Source organism: Sphaeramia orbicularis, chromosome 17, assembly GCF_902148855.1.
Source record: "Sphaeramia orbicularis chromosome 17, fSphaOr1.1, whole genome shotgun sequence".
In the NCBI taxonomy this organism is placed as follows: Eukaryota; Metazoa; Chordata; class Actinopteri; order Kurtiformes; family Apogonidae; genus Sphaeramia; species Sphaeramia orbicularis.
Window position 1 is genome coordinate 2,189,651 of NC_043973.1, and position 17,649 is coordinate 2,207,299.

The following is a 17,649-nucleotide window of genomic DNA, read 5'->3' on the forward strand; positions in this document are numbered from 1 at the left end:
TAACAGGAAATCTTAAAAGTTGAATACTTCAAAATTGGAGCTGCCATTTTAACAGGGCGGAACCAAACAGCGGAACCCGGACGTTTTCTATGTCAGCACTTCCTGTTGTGTTTTTTTAGCTTTTCTAACCAGGAAGATGGATTTACTCTCGAACAAATGGATCGTTAATGTGCTAATTTGTTGTTTTTTCATTGGTGAGTTGGATTATTATAATGTTAAATGCTTTCGCCCACTTATTTGTTCGTTCTTTCTTTGCGTTTCTGTGTGCGACAGTTAGCTTTGATTGACTTCTTTGTGTTCGGAGTTAGCTGGATGCTAAGCTAGCTAGCTGTCCTGATTGGCTTTAATATCCGAACCGGTTTTAGATAAAAGTTTCACAGTGAGTGGAAGTGTCGTGGTAATGGTCTGCCGGTGTTTCACAAAGGGGAAACGTGAACAGTCTCATACGGGGTTGATTCTGAAGTCTGTCCAGTGGTTTGTGTCTTAGCCGGGTCACTGATTCTGTCTGTGTGGAAAATGAAAACTCGGCATCAGCGTGACTGCTCGTGATTCCCTCCTGCAGCTGGAGGGATTAAAAGCCCTAACGTCACCTGCATTTAATGCAAAAAATAGAACTACTGTAATGTTTCAGATGGCATTTCTACACACATGTTGCGAATAAAGCAGGTGAAAGGTTGTCTTCTAAATCTTAAGGGTGCCTTTGTAAATTCGATGATCCAGTAAAACTCAACCGAGTCTGTTTTTTATGTGAAACAACTGCAGTGTTTAGAGGAAAAACACAAGGGAAAAGTTGATAAGATTCAAGTGATAGGTCCTGACTTGTTGCCTTGTCTAAATAATGGCTGTTATTTAAGGGTTGAAATATTAAAGGCATTCAATAGTTTGTGACAAACTAGTCTTCAGTTAAGAGAAACTGCAATAATTAGGGCTTTTCAGTAGTAATTTCAGTAGTCGACTAGTTATTGACTGTCAGCTTATGAACTCAAGGAAAGAAAAAAAAAAAACAATGGCTATTTGTTATTGCTGCACAAAAATACATTTTCTTTCCTTTAACAAGAACATTTGGTTCACTTGTATATGTAGTAGTAGTATATCCACTGTTAGTACTTGTATTTGTAGTAGTAGTAGTATATCCACTGTTAGTACTTGTATATGTAGTAGTAGTATATCCACTGTTAGTACTTGTATTTGTAGTAGTAGTAGTATATCTACTGTTAGTACTGGTATTTGTAGTACTTATACTAACTCCAGCTGATCTCCTTTTGACAGTTCTAGTTCAGTTTTCTGTGCATCAGTTCCATCCATGTGTCTCCCCCTGCTTCTCCCCCTCTCCCCCTCTCCCCCAGTCTCTCTCTATCTCTATCGCTCTCTCGTTTCTCCTCCTTTACTCTCTCTCTTTAACCCCAACTGGTCCTGTCTGGGTCTGTTCCAGGTTTCTGCTGTTAAAGGGAAGTTTTTCCTCACTACTCTCACCACTCACTAGTGTTTGCTCCTGGAGGATTCTGTTGGTTTCTGTAAATTGGCTTAGAGTCTGGTTTCGACCAACTCTATATGTAAAGTGTCATGAGATAACTTTTGTTATGATTTGGTGCTATATAAATAAAATTTGGTTTGGTTTGATTTGATTTGGTTCACAACAGTTCAAATGCATAACAAAGTTGGTTAAACAACTATTCAATTAATAGTCAATAAATATTGCAGCAGCAATAAAATACTTTTCTTCCTTTAATAAAAGTCCAACAATCTACAGTCGTCCTCAAAATTATTCAGACCCCTGCCATTTTTTGTAACTTTTTGTTTTTGTGATGGAAATGAATGAGTTTTGTCAAGTTTGTTTGTGACTTATATTTGATACACAAGTGAGGAAATAAGAACAAATGATACTTGGAGAAATACTTTATTTCAGGAGTATTTTATTAGAGGATTTCTAAAAAATGCCATGTTCAAAATTATTCATACCCTAGGTTTACTAAGTCCAAAGTCTTTTCTTAATAGTCAATAGAGTAGCCTTTTTTCTTGATAATGGTTCCTGTAAGTGTCCACAGGTTCTCTTCTGTCTCCTGTGGGGTTTTGGTCCACTCTTCCTGGACCAAAGCCTCCAGCTGGGTCCGGTTGGATGGTCTCCTACTCATCACTCTGGTCTTTAGCTCCCTCCACAGATCCTCTAAATGATTTAGGTTAGGACTTTGACTGGGTCATGTCCTTGAACCACTACTGCACTACCTTGGTGGTATGCTTGGGGTCAGTGTCCTGCTGGGACATCCAATCAGGACCAGTCTGTGTGGGAGTTTGTGGGAGGTGAAAGCGGTTTCTCACAGATTCAGCAAAGAAATGACCCAGATCGCTCCACCGTAAACTCCTCCAGTCCACCAGGGTTGTTTTATAGAATGAGTCTATTCGGTGGATGGAGGTAAAGGACACATGTGGGTTCAACACTCACCAACAGACAAACTGCTGCTGCACAGAACTCACATTCCCACAATGCACTTCACAACAAGATTTCCAAAAAGGCCCGAGTGACGTTTGGGTTTGTTCTGTAAACAAGTGGACTGTGTTTCTGATGGAGTCATCTGCGAAGGTGTTCATAAATAATAAAAATAATGGATTAGATTTCTATTGAGCTTTTTTGGGCACTCAAAGTGCTTTCCATACATTCATTCATTCATTCGCATGATTCAGGTGCAGAAGCACAGACAGACTAACGGATTAGAGATAATTAGGATCTGACTGAGGTTGGACTCATTTGAACAAACATCTGGGATCAAAGTCAGACACTGCTTTAAGGAACCCATGGAGAAGCACTGTTTTTTTTTTCCTGTGTTTTTTTTTTTTTTTTTTCCCTGTTATTTCAAGGGCGAACTGATGATCCTGATTCCACGTGAAATGATTTGACACTGATCTCATCCTCTAAGAACATTATTATTTGGACACCTATTAACGGATGCTCAGGGATAATGTGACTCAGTTGCGTTTCTTCAGTGACAGTTCGGTGCAGCTTTAGAACTCAGCACCAGCAGGAATCCAGCAGCATCTGTAAGCATCCCCCTAATCTTCTTGACGTTCAAGTGAATCATTAGGACTTGTGAGTCACATTGATCTTTGATCCTGTATTGATTAGAATAAACCAGAGGCTGATTTGCTGTTCATGAGTAAAGCTTGGACTCTAATTCATCCAGCAGCAAAGTTCTCATTTGGTCATTGTTTTATTTTTGTATTTTCCTTAACCTTTATATAACCAGGAAGGACTCAGAGATCAAACATTTATTTTACAAGTACATAACTGCCTCTGTGTCACTTCTTCATGTAAATACCAATCTTTTTAATCATACATCAGGTTAAAGTCTTCTTTGCAAGATTTATTGCACTATTTATTTAATTGTCTTTTGTTCATATGTTAAAAAAAGTAGCTGTAACGTGCGTACCCCAACTGGACCGATACTGAAACAAACTGAAAGGATTGTGAATGCAGATCAAAGGTGTAGCAGATTTTGTTAATCAGAATTGAATCTGTCAAGAATGTAGCATTCATTAGATTCAGGAGATAGTTATTTTCTACTTTAAAAAAAAAAAAATATTTACAACCATAATGACATAAACTTATAGCATAAGAAAAAGAGTGAAAACAGGAATATTGGATGGCAAAACATTATACATCATCATAATAACTTTTAGGAAAAATTCAGTCTGATAGCTTTTCAGCTTTGACCATTTAATATTCTGTTTTGGGAATATTACTAGTATGTCTAGGTTGTTTTTCAGCATCAGATGATTTAGATTTATATGGCGGTTCAGATTTTTTTTGATGTCATTCATTTTAATATGGATATTTCTTTAATTAATATCTACAGCAGATATTTCATGCATCCTTTTCCAGATTGTTTAGTTTCACAGCTTAGTCACAATGAACAAAAAATTATTTCCAAAGCTGTTTGTAAATGCCCTAAAGAAATGAAGTGGACCTGCCAGGGTCAGTGCTCGACTCGGGTTCATTAGTCAGATCACATTTCTTTTTGTGTTGCTGTTCACATTGTATATTATTATATTTCCAATATCAGATTCCAGTGTGAACAAGTCACATCCCTGAACTAACTCAAATGTGCAAAAGAATAGTAACAGAATCCTCAGCTAAACCTCATTGTTCTACTGAAGTCAACATGGAGGTCACGTCAGTTTTCATCGACTTTGACGAACATGGACTGGTTCAGGTTTACAGCCGGAGTTCAGATGCATTTCTGTTGTGTAGTACAATACTTTTCAACTGCTTTTCTCATTTTCAGCAAGGAAAAGTCAGCAAAGTACAAGCTTTTTTTGTTTTTATTAAATAAGTGCCTATATTGGAAACATGATGATGCAACAGTTTTTACCTCTGCCAGGACGTACTGTGATCGCTTTGCTTTGTGTGTTTGCGTGTTTGTTTGTTTGTTAGCAGGATAACTCAAAAAGTTATGGATGGATTTTCATGAAATTTTCAGGACATGTTGATACTGGCACAAGGAAGAAATTATTAAATTTTGGTGGTGATGGGGGGGGCAGATCTGTCTTGGCAGAGGTCTGCGCTGTCCAAGTGCTTTTCTTGTTTCAGATGTTTTTAAATTTTTTTATGGAATGTCCTTTGTGGTGGACAGTTTTCTTTTCATTTTTTTTTTGTATGAAGTTGTGAAACTCTTGTCCACAAATGTGGACAGAAAACCCATAGCTGGGTCTGAGGAGGTTAAAGGGCCAGCGCTCCAAACCACCTTTCTGGTGTCGTTAGTCAGAAACAGGGTTGAAGATGGACCTGTGGAGTTGAATGAATGAAGAATTCAGAGCCAAGCAGAGCATTTACAGTTTATGGAGACCACAGGGAGATGTGGGAAAAGGAAGAATTTCATTTAAAAAAGCACAGTATCACTCCTTTCAACACACTTATGAAACCAGCCTCTTGATCCTTTAGAACCGTATATGGACGTGGCCCAGATCAGACTTAAAAAGGGGAAAAGACGCGGCTGTGACTTGCCCTACATTTGGCTGCAGTATGAACGTAGCCTGTGTGCTGTGTTGGCCACAGGTCTGATGCCATGTTGTTTCCTTGTGCAGTTTGTCTCAGTGTTGTTTTTCCCTTTACAGGTGTTGGCTGTAATTCAGTAGAAAAGAAGATCTACGTCCATCTCAATTACACCGTTCCTTGCGTCCGACTGCTCAACGCAACACACCAGATAGGATGCCAGTGTGAGTACAGCTCCCCATTAACAACCCATCTGGGACACGCTGGGTAACAGCTGTCCTCTTTGGCGTTTCTCTGTAATGCTGTGCTCCCTCGTACCCCTCAGTCACTGCTTTTTACTCTACTGCTTGGAGAAAAAAGATTCATCGTGTGCGAGGTTTTGAAATGCTTGCTCAATCCTGTGGCTGCGACGGTTACAGATGATTTCCACTGATTAAAAGATGAGTTTACAGCAACAACAAACAGGCTTTTTTAAAATGAGAAAAGTGTATTTGAAAAGCTGTCGTAGGTACAGACGCTTTTTCCACTACTGCTTGATTCATAACTTTTGAACCAGACAAGTTTAAGACAAGTATTCCACATAATTGTAAAGGTCTAAATACCATCTGAAACAGACTCAAAGGGCAAAATTTAGTTTCAAATATTTTTAAATGAAAAATATCAAAAACTACTGCATCACGGATGGACAAAACCATTAACGTCTGTTTTTTTTCAAGAATTGCGAAGTTCTCCAAAGTGAAGTTCTTCTGATATTTTCATCCTCAAATGTATTCAGTGTAAACCTTAAACCCTCAATTTTACAATCTAATAATTGGTTAAAAGAAAAAAATATTAGATCATACCTAAATAGAAAGAGTTTTGAAAAATGGCAGTGTCACAGATGAACAACAGAAGTAAATATCAAATTTAACATTTTTTATTTCCATTATCAATATCACATAATTTTTTTTTTACACTATTTACAACATACAAATAATATTAACATTATATTCACCTGTATTTTGTATAGATATTTGCATTTATTAATTTTAAACACTGTGCGTTTAGAATATGACATAAATAATATAATAGTGAAATATCAATGTATTTGGTTTAAATTTAGTTTATTTTTGTTTATTTAGAGTTTATTTTCTCGTTTCAAAATACATTTTCCTGAAAATATAAGTAATTACCTACCCAAAAACATAAGTTTGATGTAGATTATTGTAGTTAAATTTTCTTGACCAGATGTTAACCTTCCCTTGACTTTACCCTGGTGTTGAACTTTGAGGAATCTGCTTTAAAGTAGACAGTTGCATTGATATGTATTTTATTTATTTAACCTTCATTTAACCAGGTTGGTCCCATTGAGATGAGGGATCCTGGCCAAGACGGCAGCGATACAGTCACATAGTTACAGAATACAGTACAATACCATACAATACATCTTTATTGTCACTTACAGGAACTCTGAAAATCCATTTAGCAGCTCTGTTCTGTTTAGCAGCAGATTCGTAAAGTGCGAAAAGAAAGACTGTATATAAAACTATAACATAAAAATTATACTGAAAATATATACTGAAAAATAAGTAAATAAATTCAATTTGTGTAGCACTTTTTACAGATAAAATCACAAAGTGCTTTACAGTTGAGAATAAAATGTCATACTTACACCAAGATAAAACAAAACAATGGCACTGAGAAACAGACAATAACACAAGCCCAAAAAGAAAAAACATCAGCCCGGTCTAAACACCTGCCTGAAAAGATACGTTTTACGCTCCTTCTTAATGTAGTCAGTGGACTCTGTGCTACATAGAGTTCAAAGTAGTGCATTCCAAAGGTGTGGAGCGCTGTCGTCAGGTTCTGACAAATACTGACGATATACAGAACTACAAAGAAATACTGAAAATATACAAAAGGCCAACTCTAAACCACAGAAAGAGGGAATATATTCAACATATAAAAGGATATATACAAGGCAAGAAAGGATAATTTAAAAAAAATACTAATAATTTGCGCACACACAAAAAAACCCTTATACCATAATTCTAAACATTTCCAGACCAACAGCTTGGATTTCACTCTGTCTTTAATCAGTGTTTGCAGATGGAGCTCAGGCTGAAGTTTGTTCCAGGCGTCAGGAGCTGAAAACCTCAAAGATTTCTTTCCAAATTCAGTCCTTATCTTTGGAACAAACAGTTTCCAAGTATCCACTGAGCAGTGATTGTAACTTCTATGATTCCAGGTTAACAGTGAACATAAACGAGAAGGACGTCTACCAAAAATTGCTTCCTAAATTAAAATATATCAGTGGCTGTGGTGACGAGCAGATACAGATGACCAGTTTACTGTAGAAGCGCAGTGATGAGTGAGAGGAGCACAGTTTATAGTGAATGTCAGAGCCCTGTGATAAACACTGTCCAACAGGTGAAGACAACAGGCAGGTGCATTCAGTTAAAGCACAGGTGTCAAACATGCGGCCCATGGACCTTAGGACCCAGTCTGGTCCATGGGATGAATTTGTTAAATGCAAAAATAACACTGAAGATATTAACAACCAATGATGTCAAAATCATTTTATTTCAGGTTCCATATACAGACCAATTTGATCTAAAGTGGGTCAGAACTAGTAAAATACTATCATAACCTATAACTAATGACAATTCCAAACTTCTTTCTTTGTTTTAGTATAAAAAATTAAAATTACATGAAAATGTTTACATTTAGAAACTATCCTTTCACAAAAAATGTGAATAATCTGAACAAATAAGAACAACCTGAAGTGTTTTAAGAAAAAAATATGTACCATTGAACCAATATTCTGCCTGTTACTAAATGTTTTGTGTGTTTGTAGATCCACTGTGATCTGTAAGTTGTAATTTCCATGTGTAAATGATGAACAAAGGCAGAATGTGGTTCAAATTGCAGTTACATTTCTTAAGACATTTCAGGTTGTTCATGTTATTCACATTTTTAATGAAACCTTGTAGACGTACACATTATCAGTGTTTCCTGTGGAATTGATCTCTTGGTGTGGCGGTGTGTAATCTGATGGGGGGTGGGGGTGGAGGTTCCGTCCTACGCAGAGGTCGCGTTAACCGAAAATATTCCATCATTGACGGATTTTTTTTAAAAATGACGGAAAATTCTGAAGGCCGTCCGTCATTTTGACAGATTCAAATACTGAGGGTAATCTACTGTTAACCTCTCCTGCTCGGCTCGTCCGACCGTAGTCAGCGAGAACAGGGCAGATTTCCTCCAGGGCCAATGTCGGGTTAACTCCCTTGCCGGTAGTGGAAGACAGCTGCTTTTATTTATGCACAGTATGTCGATGTTTGTACACTTTTTCCTTCTGTCCTCTGACACACTCATGCTCGAAACTGCCGCTCCCTCACCTTGCTCGACCACTCACACCATACGCACACGCACGCGCCACACACCGCTCTCACACTTAAAGGAACACACACACACACACACACACACACACACACACCAGTCTCATACTACCAAAGAAAGTTTTCACACAACACTGTGAACAGAACCTGTTTGCAGGATCACTGGTCTGTCTGTCTCTCTTAACAAGGCATCAAACATTCCATAACAGCATCCACCTGTATAGAACCAACATCCACCTGTATAGAACCAACATCCACCTGTATAGAACCAACATCCACCTGTATAGAACCAACAGCACCACTGTTCACAACTACACTGAATACAACAGCACTACTGCAGTCACATGACTCACCGTTAGTCCACCTGTAGTAGACCCCTGTCCAGTTAGTCCACCTGTAGTAGACCCCTGTCCAGTTAGTCCACCTGTAGTAGACCCCTGTCCACTTAGTCCACCTGCAGTAGACCCCCTGTCCAGTTAGTCCACCTGTACTAGACCCCCTGTCCAGTTGGTCCACCTGTAGTAGACCCCCTGTCCAGTTAGTCCACCTGTACTAGACCCCCTGTCCAGTTAGTCCACCTGCAGTAGACCCCTGTCCAGTTAGTCCACCTGTAGTAGACCCCTGTCCAGTTAGTCCACCTGTAGTAGACCCCTGTCCACTTAGTCCACCTGTACTAGACCCCCTGTCCAGTTGGTCCACCTGTAGTAGACCCCCTGTCCACTTAGTCCACCTGTAGTAGACCCCCTGTCCAGTTAGTCCACCTGTAGTAGACCCCCTGTCCAGTTGGTGCCAGTGTGAACATTAATCAGTCAGTGTCCAGTCTTGTGTTGTTGTTTCGCTGACTTTAGCCAAAATTAGATGCTACTTCTCTTGCGCAAACTGTGAAGACAGCCGAGTCTCCTTAGTTATTTTAGAAAGCCCAGTTAAATCCGATGTCATTAATAAACGCGGTGAAAAAAGAGGGACGGATGCGGTGGAGGATGACGGAAAAGCAAGGAATACGCCAGTGGCATTTGGTGTGTTATATGTACGCATTTTCTACCTTTCATGTGTTATTTGATGGCATGTCAATTTGTGCGTAGATCTCTGGTTCATATAACCTGAACCCTAACCCTCAGTGCATGATAACACACCAATTAAAAGTGGCGTATATAATTATGCAAGTCGTGATATCACGTTGGTTTATCAGCCAGCAGCAACTACAGCTGCTGCATCACTGAGATGTTTTTGAACATTAAAAACTACTAAATATATCTCTTTATCATTAAAAAATAAAAATTTGAAATGACTGATAATAATATGTTATGACGGAATTTTTACGACCCTGTCCGTCAAAATGACGGACAATAAAAATGTCTAGTGCAACCTCTGGTCCTACGTATAATACTATAAGGGGGGGGGGGTGGTACGGGCGTCCATGCCACGCGTACCTCACTATGTGTATGTGCAGCCCAGACCGTAGCAGTGAAAGTGAAAGTTAATGTTCATTTGCCTTTCCCTTACCTCCTGAAGCTTCGTAAACTTTCATTTAAGGGGACAGGATGTGTGTCCTGCCCTATTGTATTTTACCCATATGTAGAATAAGTCTAATGCAACGGTGAGGATTTTTTTGTATGAAATGTATGGTGTGGCGCCACGGCAAAACCTTACCAGTGGAAACGTTGCATTATTATAATATAATTTTCCTTTTTGCCACTGTTTTTATTATTTTACTGGTTCAGGTCATATTGGGCTGAATGTGGCCCCTGAACTAAAGTGAGTTCAACGGCCCTGATTTAAAGTATGTCTCCATAGTCAAATACAGGTATAAATGTTGAATCCACCCATTTTTGTTTAGTCAGATCAGGGCTCTCAAACTCATTTTCTTTCAGGTTCCACACTCAGCCCGATTGGATCTCCAGTGGCCAGACCAGTAAAATAATAGCATAATAACTATAAATAATGACAACTCCAAATTTTTGTCTTTGTTTTAGTGCAAAAAACCCCCCATTAAATTATGAAAATACTTACTTTTTTAAACTATCCAAACAAAAAAAATGTGAATAACCTGAAAAAAGTGAAATTTCTTTTTAAAAAAATAAAATAAGTGCAATTTTAACAATATTCTGCCTCAACTTATCATTTCTACATGTGCATTATGGATTGGATCTACAAAGACACTAAACACTGAGGAACAGGCAGAAAATTGTTAAACTTGTGCTTTTTTTTTTTTTTTTTTTTTTTTTTTACTTTTTTAAAAAATTTGTTCTTAATATTCTTTAGACATTTCAGGTTGTTCATATTTGTTCAGGTTATTCACATTTTATTGTTACAGGATAGTTTGTAAATATAAATATTTTCATAATTTAATGTTATTTTTTGCACTAAAACAAAGACAAAAATTTGAAGTTTGTATTATTTATAGGCATAATGTAATATTTTTTCACATCAAACCGAGAAGAAAATATGGAGTCATTATTTTTTGTAGGTTATTATGCTGTTATTATTTGACTGTAGATCATATTGATCTGCATGTGGAACCGCAACTAAAATGAGTTCGCCAGGCTTGACTGTGGAATTTTTGCACTTTCATCCCATGGGCCAGGTTGGAACCTTTGGCGGGCCGCATTTGGCCCCCAGGCCGCATGTTTGAGACTCCTGGGTTAGATGCATATGTTACAGTGCAGGTCTCCCATGTTGATTTTTCCCGTTTCTTCCTTTCTCAGCCTCTTTGTCCGGTAATGTGGGTGTGCTTCACGTGCTCGAGTCTGAAGACAACCTGGACTGGGTCCTGAGCAAAGGCCCTAACCCTCCGTATCTGGTCATCCTGGAGGCTGCACTCTTTACCAGGTACACATTTTACATCCTACACAGGCTCTCACTTCCTTTTGCAGTGGTTCTCACTTGTCTCTAGAACATGTCCACTTTCTCCAAAATGTCAACACGTCCATGTGTCAGCTGAACTGCACCACTTTGACACAAAACTCATCTCTAGTCAAAAGTCTGCACAAGTGGAGCACATTGGATCAAACCGGCTCCTTCAGTTCCCACTAAATGTAAACTGAAAGGTGTTCCATTTGGTACAAAATGAAAACTACTACTGCTCTAATTTTAAAGGTTATCCTTTTTGCTTTGCAGTTTTATCACCCTGTGCAGAATAAGCAGTCATGTTTGTGTTGAAATATGAATGTATTCAGACAAAACATCATACGTAACGTAGAAAACAGAACTAGAACTGCAGCTATCCATTATTTTCTTGGATTTGATTAGATTAAGTGATTATTTTAGTAAGTAAAAAAAAAAAAGCACATCTCCAAACAATATGTACACTGCAGTCTCCAACAAATTTCATCTAACTTACTAACAACTCAAGATGTAGCTAACATACAACTTACAACAATAAAGCTAAGAAAATAGAGTAACAATTTTACAATTTTACTTTGTAACATAAGAATCAAGCAAAGTAGAATAAAAAAATGGACAAAATAGGAATAGATGCAATTTACAGTATTAACAGTATGTGATAGTATGTATATCTGTAAGTCTATATACAAATAGTGCATTTATATTTTGATAAATATTGCATTGTTATTGCAGAACAGAAGATTATTGCACAATTTATTGAAGGGATCCAATACAAAAGATTTCTTTACCGCATTTGTGTACAGTATTTGTATACAGTCTTTGTAAACCGTATTTCCGTACCGTATTTGTGTGCAGTATTTGTATACCATATTTTCGTATCATATTTTTGTGTATTGTATTTGTATACTATATTTCCGTATCCAATTTGTGTACAGTATTTGTGTACAGTATTTGTAAACCGTATTCACATTTACATTTATGCATTTGGCAGATGCTTTTTTCCAAAGCAACTTACAGGGGAAAACCAAAATGACAGACTAAAATACAAGAATAGATTAAAGACAAAGCAGCTGTACACTTAAAAACAGTGTCGTACAGAAGGGAAAAAAAAGCAAAATGACAGACTAAAATACAAGAATAGATTAAGAAGACATAAAAACAGCTGTACAATTAAAACAGTGAAATAAAAATACCAAGTAAAACAACAGAATGAACATAATACATTTAAAATGGAATGTTTGAAAGTGCTAGGACAGGAGGTGTTCTCTGAAGAGCTGGGTCTTCAAGAGCTTCAATTTCCGTACCATATTTGTGTACTGTATTTGTATACCGTATTTGTACCGTATTTCCCTACCGTGTTTGTACAGTATTTGTGTACCGTGTTTGTGTGTCAGCCCTGTCTGACCTCTGCTCATGTCTAACCTGTCCTGCTCTGCGCTTCCTGTCGCCATGTCAGATCCATCATGATGAAGCTGAAGAACGGCTCCAACAGGGTGGCCGGGGTGGCTGTTGTGGCGCCGAACACTAACCCGACGGAGCCCTTCTCCCCGTACACCACCTGCCCCAACGAGAACACAGGTGGGTGGCGCTGTGCGTGCTTCAACCTGTCTGATAGTGTTGAGGAAGTTCAGCAGTGAGTCTTAGTTTAGTGAGAGGGAACGTCTCCTGCTGTGTTCTGTCAGGTCCAAGCTCAGAAAAGTGTCTCCTGTTGGGCTGCAGATGGGTGGACGGCTCAATCCCCACGAGTTTGGACTTGTTTTAGTTGAACTGGTTCGGACTAGGTTTGTTTTGTGTTAGAGTTGAATCCTAGACCAGGGGTGGGCAACCTGTGGCTCTGGGGCCACATTTGGCCCTTGGGCCCTTTTCAAATGGCTCCATGTGGCTTCATCAAAAACATATGAAAATGAATAACACTTTTTTTTTTTCCTTTTTTTTTACACATTTTTCTTTTGTTATCACAACCATAAAGTCATTCTGATGTTGTGCAGTTGTAAAAATATAGACTACACTCCAAATGAATCAAAAAATAGAGGCAGTAGTAGTAAAGTAGACTACTTTGTACTTTATGACACTGAAGGTATTCATTAGTGATGGGACTTTTGGCTCTTTGAAGGGAACCGTTCAATCAGGAGCCGTTCACTGAAAAGAGCCGTTCAAAAGACTGGCTCTGTTATGTTTTTTGCATTATTTTGAAACACCAAGGTTTTAATGACTAAATAGGCTACATGTGATGATTGACATTACATTTTAAAGGTGTTTAATTGGCACGACAGTAAATATTATCTTACCGTAAAAAAGAATAGTTAGTTCAAATGTGTGGGCTAAGTACATGACATGAGAGGTGACATTAGGCAAATGATGGAATTTGACTAAAAACACCACGGTGCATTATGTGGACTAGTCTGTAGCCTAAAAACGAAGAAGAAAGTGAAACATTTTCTTATGAAATAACATTTATTCTCCTCAAAACAAGAACAATAAATGTGTGTAAACATACGGGAAAAAAATGCACAAAACACAACAGTGATTAATCACTGCAATTACTTAAATACCTGAACTGTCGTGCAGTTCTCAGAACAAGAACAGTATGTTGGTAAATTGACAGGCAATCGGACACTCCCTCCTTAAAAAAAAAAAAAAAAGAAATGAACGGCTCTTTACAAAGACTCAGTTCCCATCGTACATTTCAAAGTGCCGTTCAAAAGATTCGATTCGTTCATGAACGTCACATCACTAGTATTCATCTGTATAAGCCTTCACATTCCAGTTGAGTTTTGCTGCACAACAAAATACTGACAATAGTCACAGTTTTCTTTAGTGTATTTCTTTTATTTCTTTGTAGTTCTATAAACGCACAGAAACTTTGATTTATTCTAGACATAGTCCATACAGACTGATCCTAAAGAGCTTCTTTAAACAGTCACCACTTTGAGGTAAAACATATAAACTAAGGGTATCTTTTGGCTCCAGACAGTTTTTTTTTCTATTTCTGTCCTAAAATGGCTCTTTAGATGGGAGAGGTTGCCAACCCATGTCTGAGACTGTTTTTTCACTGTCACTATGGTTAATATTCCAGACATGTGTCTTAAATATGAACCTATTATTAAGATTATGCAGAATGGCAGTCAGTTTGGATCTCATATCTATGTATGTATGACTAGTGTGCAGCCTCTGTCTGTCTGTGTGTCTGTGTGTGTGTCTTTATTTGTCTGTTCTTAAACGTCTTTAGATCGCAGCATGATGTATGACTTTTTCAGACCTTTTAGCCAACTTCACTTTGTCAAACATGTTCTATTTACTTTATTTCTTGATTCAACTTGTTGGGCTGTTATCAGGCCATGAGGTAGGTGAAGTTGAACTCAGTTTGAAAAAAAAAAAAGTTAATTTGTGATTTAACAATAGAGAGCCTTTTGTTTTTTTCACATCGAGCCCCATAGGTTTATGTGTCTTTTGATCATCATCATTTTAAAAACAGCATTTTTATTTACTCAGGTCATCAGTGTCTAATGTTAAAATTTCTTTGATTCTCTGAAACATTTAAGTGTGACAAGTATGTGGAATTATTTGAAATCGTGAAGGGGGCAAACACATTTTCATAGTACTGTATTTAAGTATTCCACAATAGTAGGCTGTGTAAAATGCTATTAAAGCCACAGTTACAGGTTTGTCAGAGGCAAAAATTTTTTGTTGTCCTGAAAATAGAGTCACAAGAAGGTGTAGAAGTCAAATTTCCTCTCAGACCACAATGAATTCAAAGTCAGTCGGCTTTATTTGTCAGTTTTGCACAGCACAGACAGAAAACTGAAATTACAAAAAATCTAAGGCCTGTGGTGCAACAAAGAACATAGTAGAAAAAGAGAAAATTACAATTTATTGGAAGGTTATATCACGGAACTTTTGCACATTGATGCAAAAAAAGATTGCCTAAAGAAGCATGCATTTATTTACTTACTTACTTATTTATTTTGTTTATGTATTTATTTGTTTGTTTGGCTTCTTTCTGTCCAGACAGTTTGGCTGTATTTTCATCTGTCAGACCTTAAATCCACCATATGCACCACCATATGTGAACCCTGATCTTTTTATCTTGTCATTTACCATCTGTTGCTTTGTTGATTTTTCTGGTTGTCTTTTTGTGTGAATGATCTTGTGAATCTCTCTAAACAGTAACTAAAAATAACCCTTTTTAGTGCAAACATTAAGTAGCTGTTTGAAGGATCTTAAACGAAGCCTCTGAACAGCTGAACCTCAGTCACAGTACACTACAAAACAACACAACATGAAAAAAGTCACATGTTTTACTGTGAACCTAGAGCGATAAGCACCTCCAGCCTTTAGGTTTGTCTGGATGTAGCCTGGCTTTAAGATGTGGGTTGAAGCAGTAAAAGCTGAGTGCCTTCCTCATTGTTCCTGCGGTTGATGCGTTTTCTTTGTGTTTTCCTCAGGCGTGTATACAGAGAAATACGATCCGGCCTATGCCCACTGTAACGTGACAGTGTGGAACCCTCTGGGGAACGGTTTGGCCTACGAGGAGTTCGACTTCCCCATCTTCTCCCTAAAAGACGACAATGACACTCAGGTCATACGACAGGTAAAGACCAGTCCCTCTCTTCATCCTTCGAACTGCAACAAACGTGTTTATTATTGTTCCGCCATTAAACACTGTTGTCGTTACATGGGCTAATTGTTTCCCATTTGCCTCTGGTGCTGGAGAATAAAATGCCATTTCAAAGCACTAGAGCGGCAAAAAAATCTGATCTGAACTTGTCTCAGTATTAGCGGTTAATTTTAGGACCAGGGCCAAGAAAGCTGTTGGAGTAAGACCGAGCTGAGGACCAGACCGGCAAGTTGTGGCACATTAATGAGATGATTTATCATTCATTAATGAGATGATTTATCAAAAGCAACAGTTCATTAGCTGTCTTTGTACTGCTTTTTAAGGCAAATATTTCACATATCTGACTCAGACATATACTCATATATCTGACTCATGAACAAGGCGTGTGCATGTGTTTCGTTCAGGTTTCAGGTTTTTACAGTTTACAGCGAACACAAACACACTGACTGCAGCATGACCTGTTATTTGTACTGTAATCTGCTCTCTCTCCACTTTCAGTCTGAGCTCACTGATAACAGCCGACTGCACATTTACCTCACAAAGGTTAGAGGAACGCGCGAGTGGCTGCAACATTAGGGTTAATTGGTGTGAGTTTCAAACTATGCGACAGTTCCTCGTTGCTCTGTCAAAGTCATAATTATATTTCCAGACATGGTAGTTTGATACTTCGCCCAAACCTGCCTGTGTGCCCCTAAGCAAAAGCAGTCAGTGATCCAAGCCAAATACTGCAGCCAAATACTCAATATATCTGATTTAATTTTTGGTTCCTGGGAAAAGTAACCCATGTAACACATGTTTGACAGGACAGACCATAAACAGGGTTCCCGCAGGGTCTTAAAAGCCTTAAAAGTCTTGAATGTACAAATCTGCATTTAATACCTTAAAGAAGTTTTTAAAACAGTGTTTTCCAACCTTGGGGTCAGGACCCCACGTGGGGTCGCCTGGAATTCAAATGGGGTCGTCTGAAATTTCTAGTAATCGATTAAAAAAAAAAATTACTAATAAAAAATATGTTTTAATAATTCAATATATATGTCATAAGTAAAACACCACACACTTTTCCTAATAAAATTTTTAAAAGCTGCATTACATACATTATATAGCCTAAATGTTGTCTAAAGTTGATGTTTATTTACAACATAGTATAACAAACTATTACATGATCAAAAACAAATTAATTTTTGCAAAAAATGTCTGTGTTTTGAATATCTGGGGTCGCCACAAATTTTTGATGTTAAAATGGGGTCACGAGCCAAAAAAGTTTGGGAACCACTGCCTCCAAAGGTTTTAAGTTTCATATCTTAAGTTTGAAACACATGGCCCAAGTAAAAGCCAAGCGACAAACTCCTGCCATCTCTGTGTTTGTGTCTGTGTTGGGATCATCAAGTACCCGGTCAGCACCAGCTAGTATGACTAGAACAGCAACAGAAATCTACCTCTGAACGACGTTTGGTTCTACCCCGACCCTAAAAGCAGAGGTTTCTGTACCTAAACACATCTTACAATGCCAACGATGGAACCACCAAGCTGTTAAAATGCGTGTTCCCTGATTCAGATATAGTGAACACGTTATGGGTGGTGCTGACAAAACGGCTTGCATCGTTCCATTTGGATTAGCAGTGTACGTCAAGACAGAGCTGATTTTGAAAGTCAACCACAGGCCTTTTGTCCTTATGTTTGAGGAGAGTTTGAACCCAACCACCAAAACCAAGCAGTGGGAGTCCAACTGCCTGGCATAGTATGTACTTCCACAATCAAGCAGATTTAGCAAAGTAGAGCCTCACACTCTACACACACACACAGTTCTGTGTACAGTATGCATGTAA

General features: G+C 38.1%; 1 protein-coding gene across 1 annotated transcript in view; it reads left to right on the forward strand.

Moving 5' to 3' along the window:
* Positions 1-42: 42 nt before the first annotated feature.
* LOC115436814 (nicastrin-like) overlaps positions 43-17,649 on the forward strand; it is a 36,314-nt gene continuing 18,707 nt past the window's right edge. Inside the window, exons 1-5 of the mRNA XM_030159757.1 lie at positions 43-194; positions 5,107-5,208; positions 11,067-11,190; positions 12,662-12,783; positions 15,651-15,796. Of these exons, the coding sequence (XP_030015617.1) occupies positions 137-194; positions 5,107-5,208; positions 11,067-11,190; positions 12,662-12,783; positions 15,651-15,796 (552 nt within the window). The 5' untranslated portion in view covers positions 43-136. The remainder of the gene's footprint in view (positions 195-5,106; positions 5,209-11,066; positions 11,191-12,661; positions 12,784-15,650; positions 15,797-17,649) is intronic.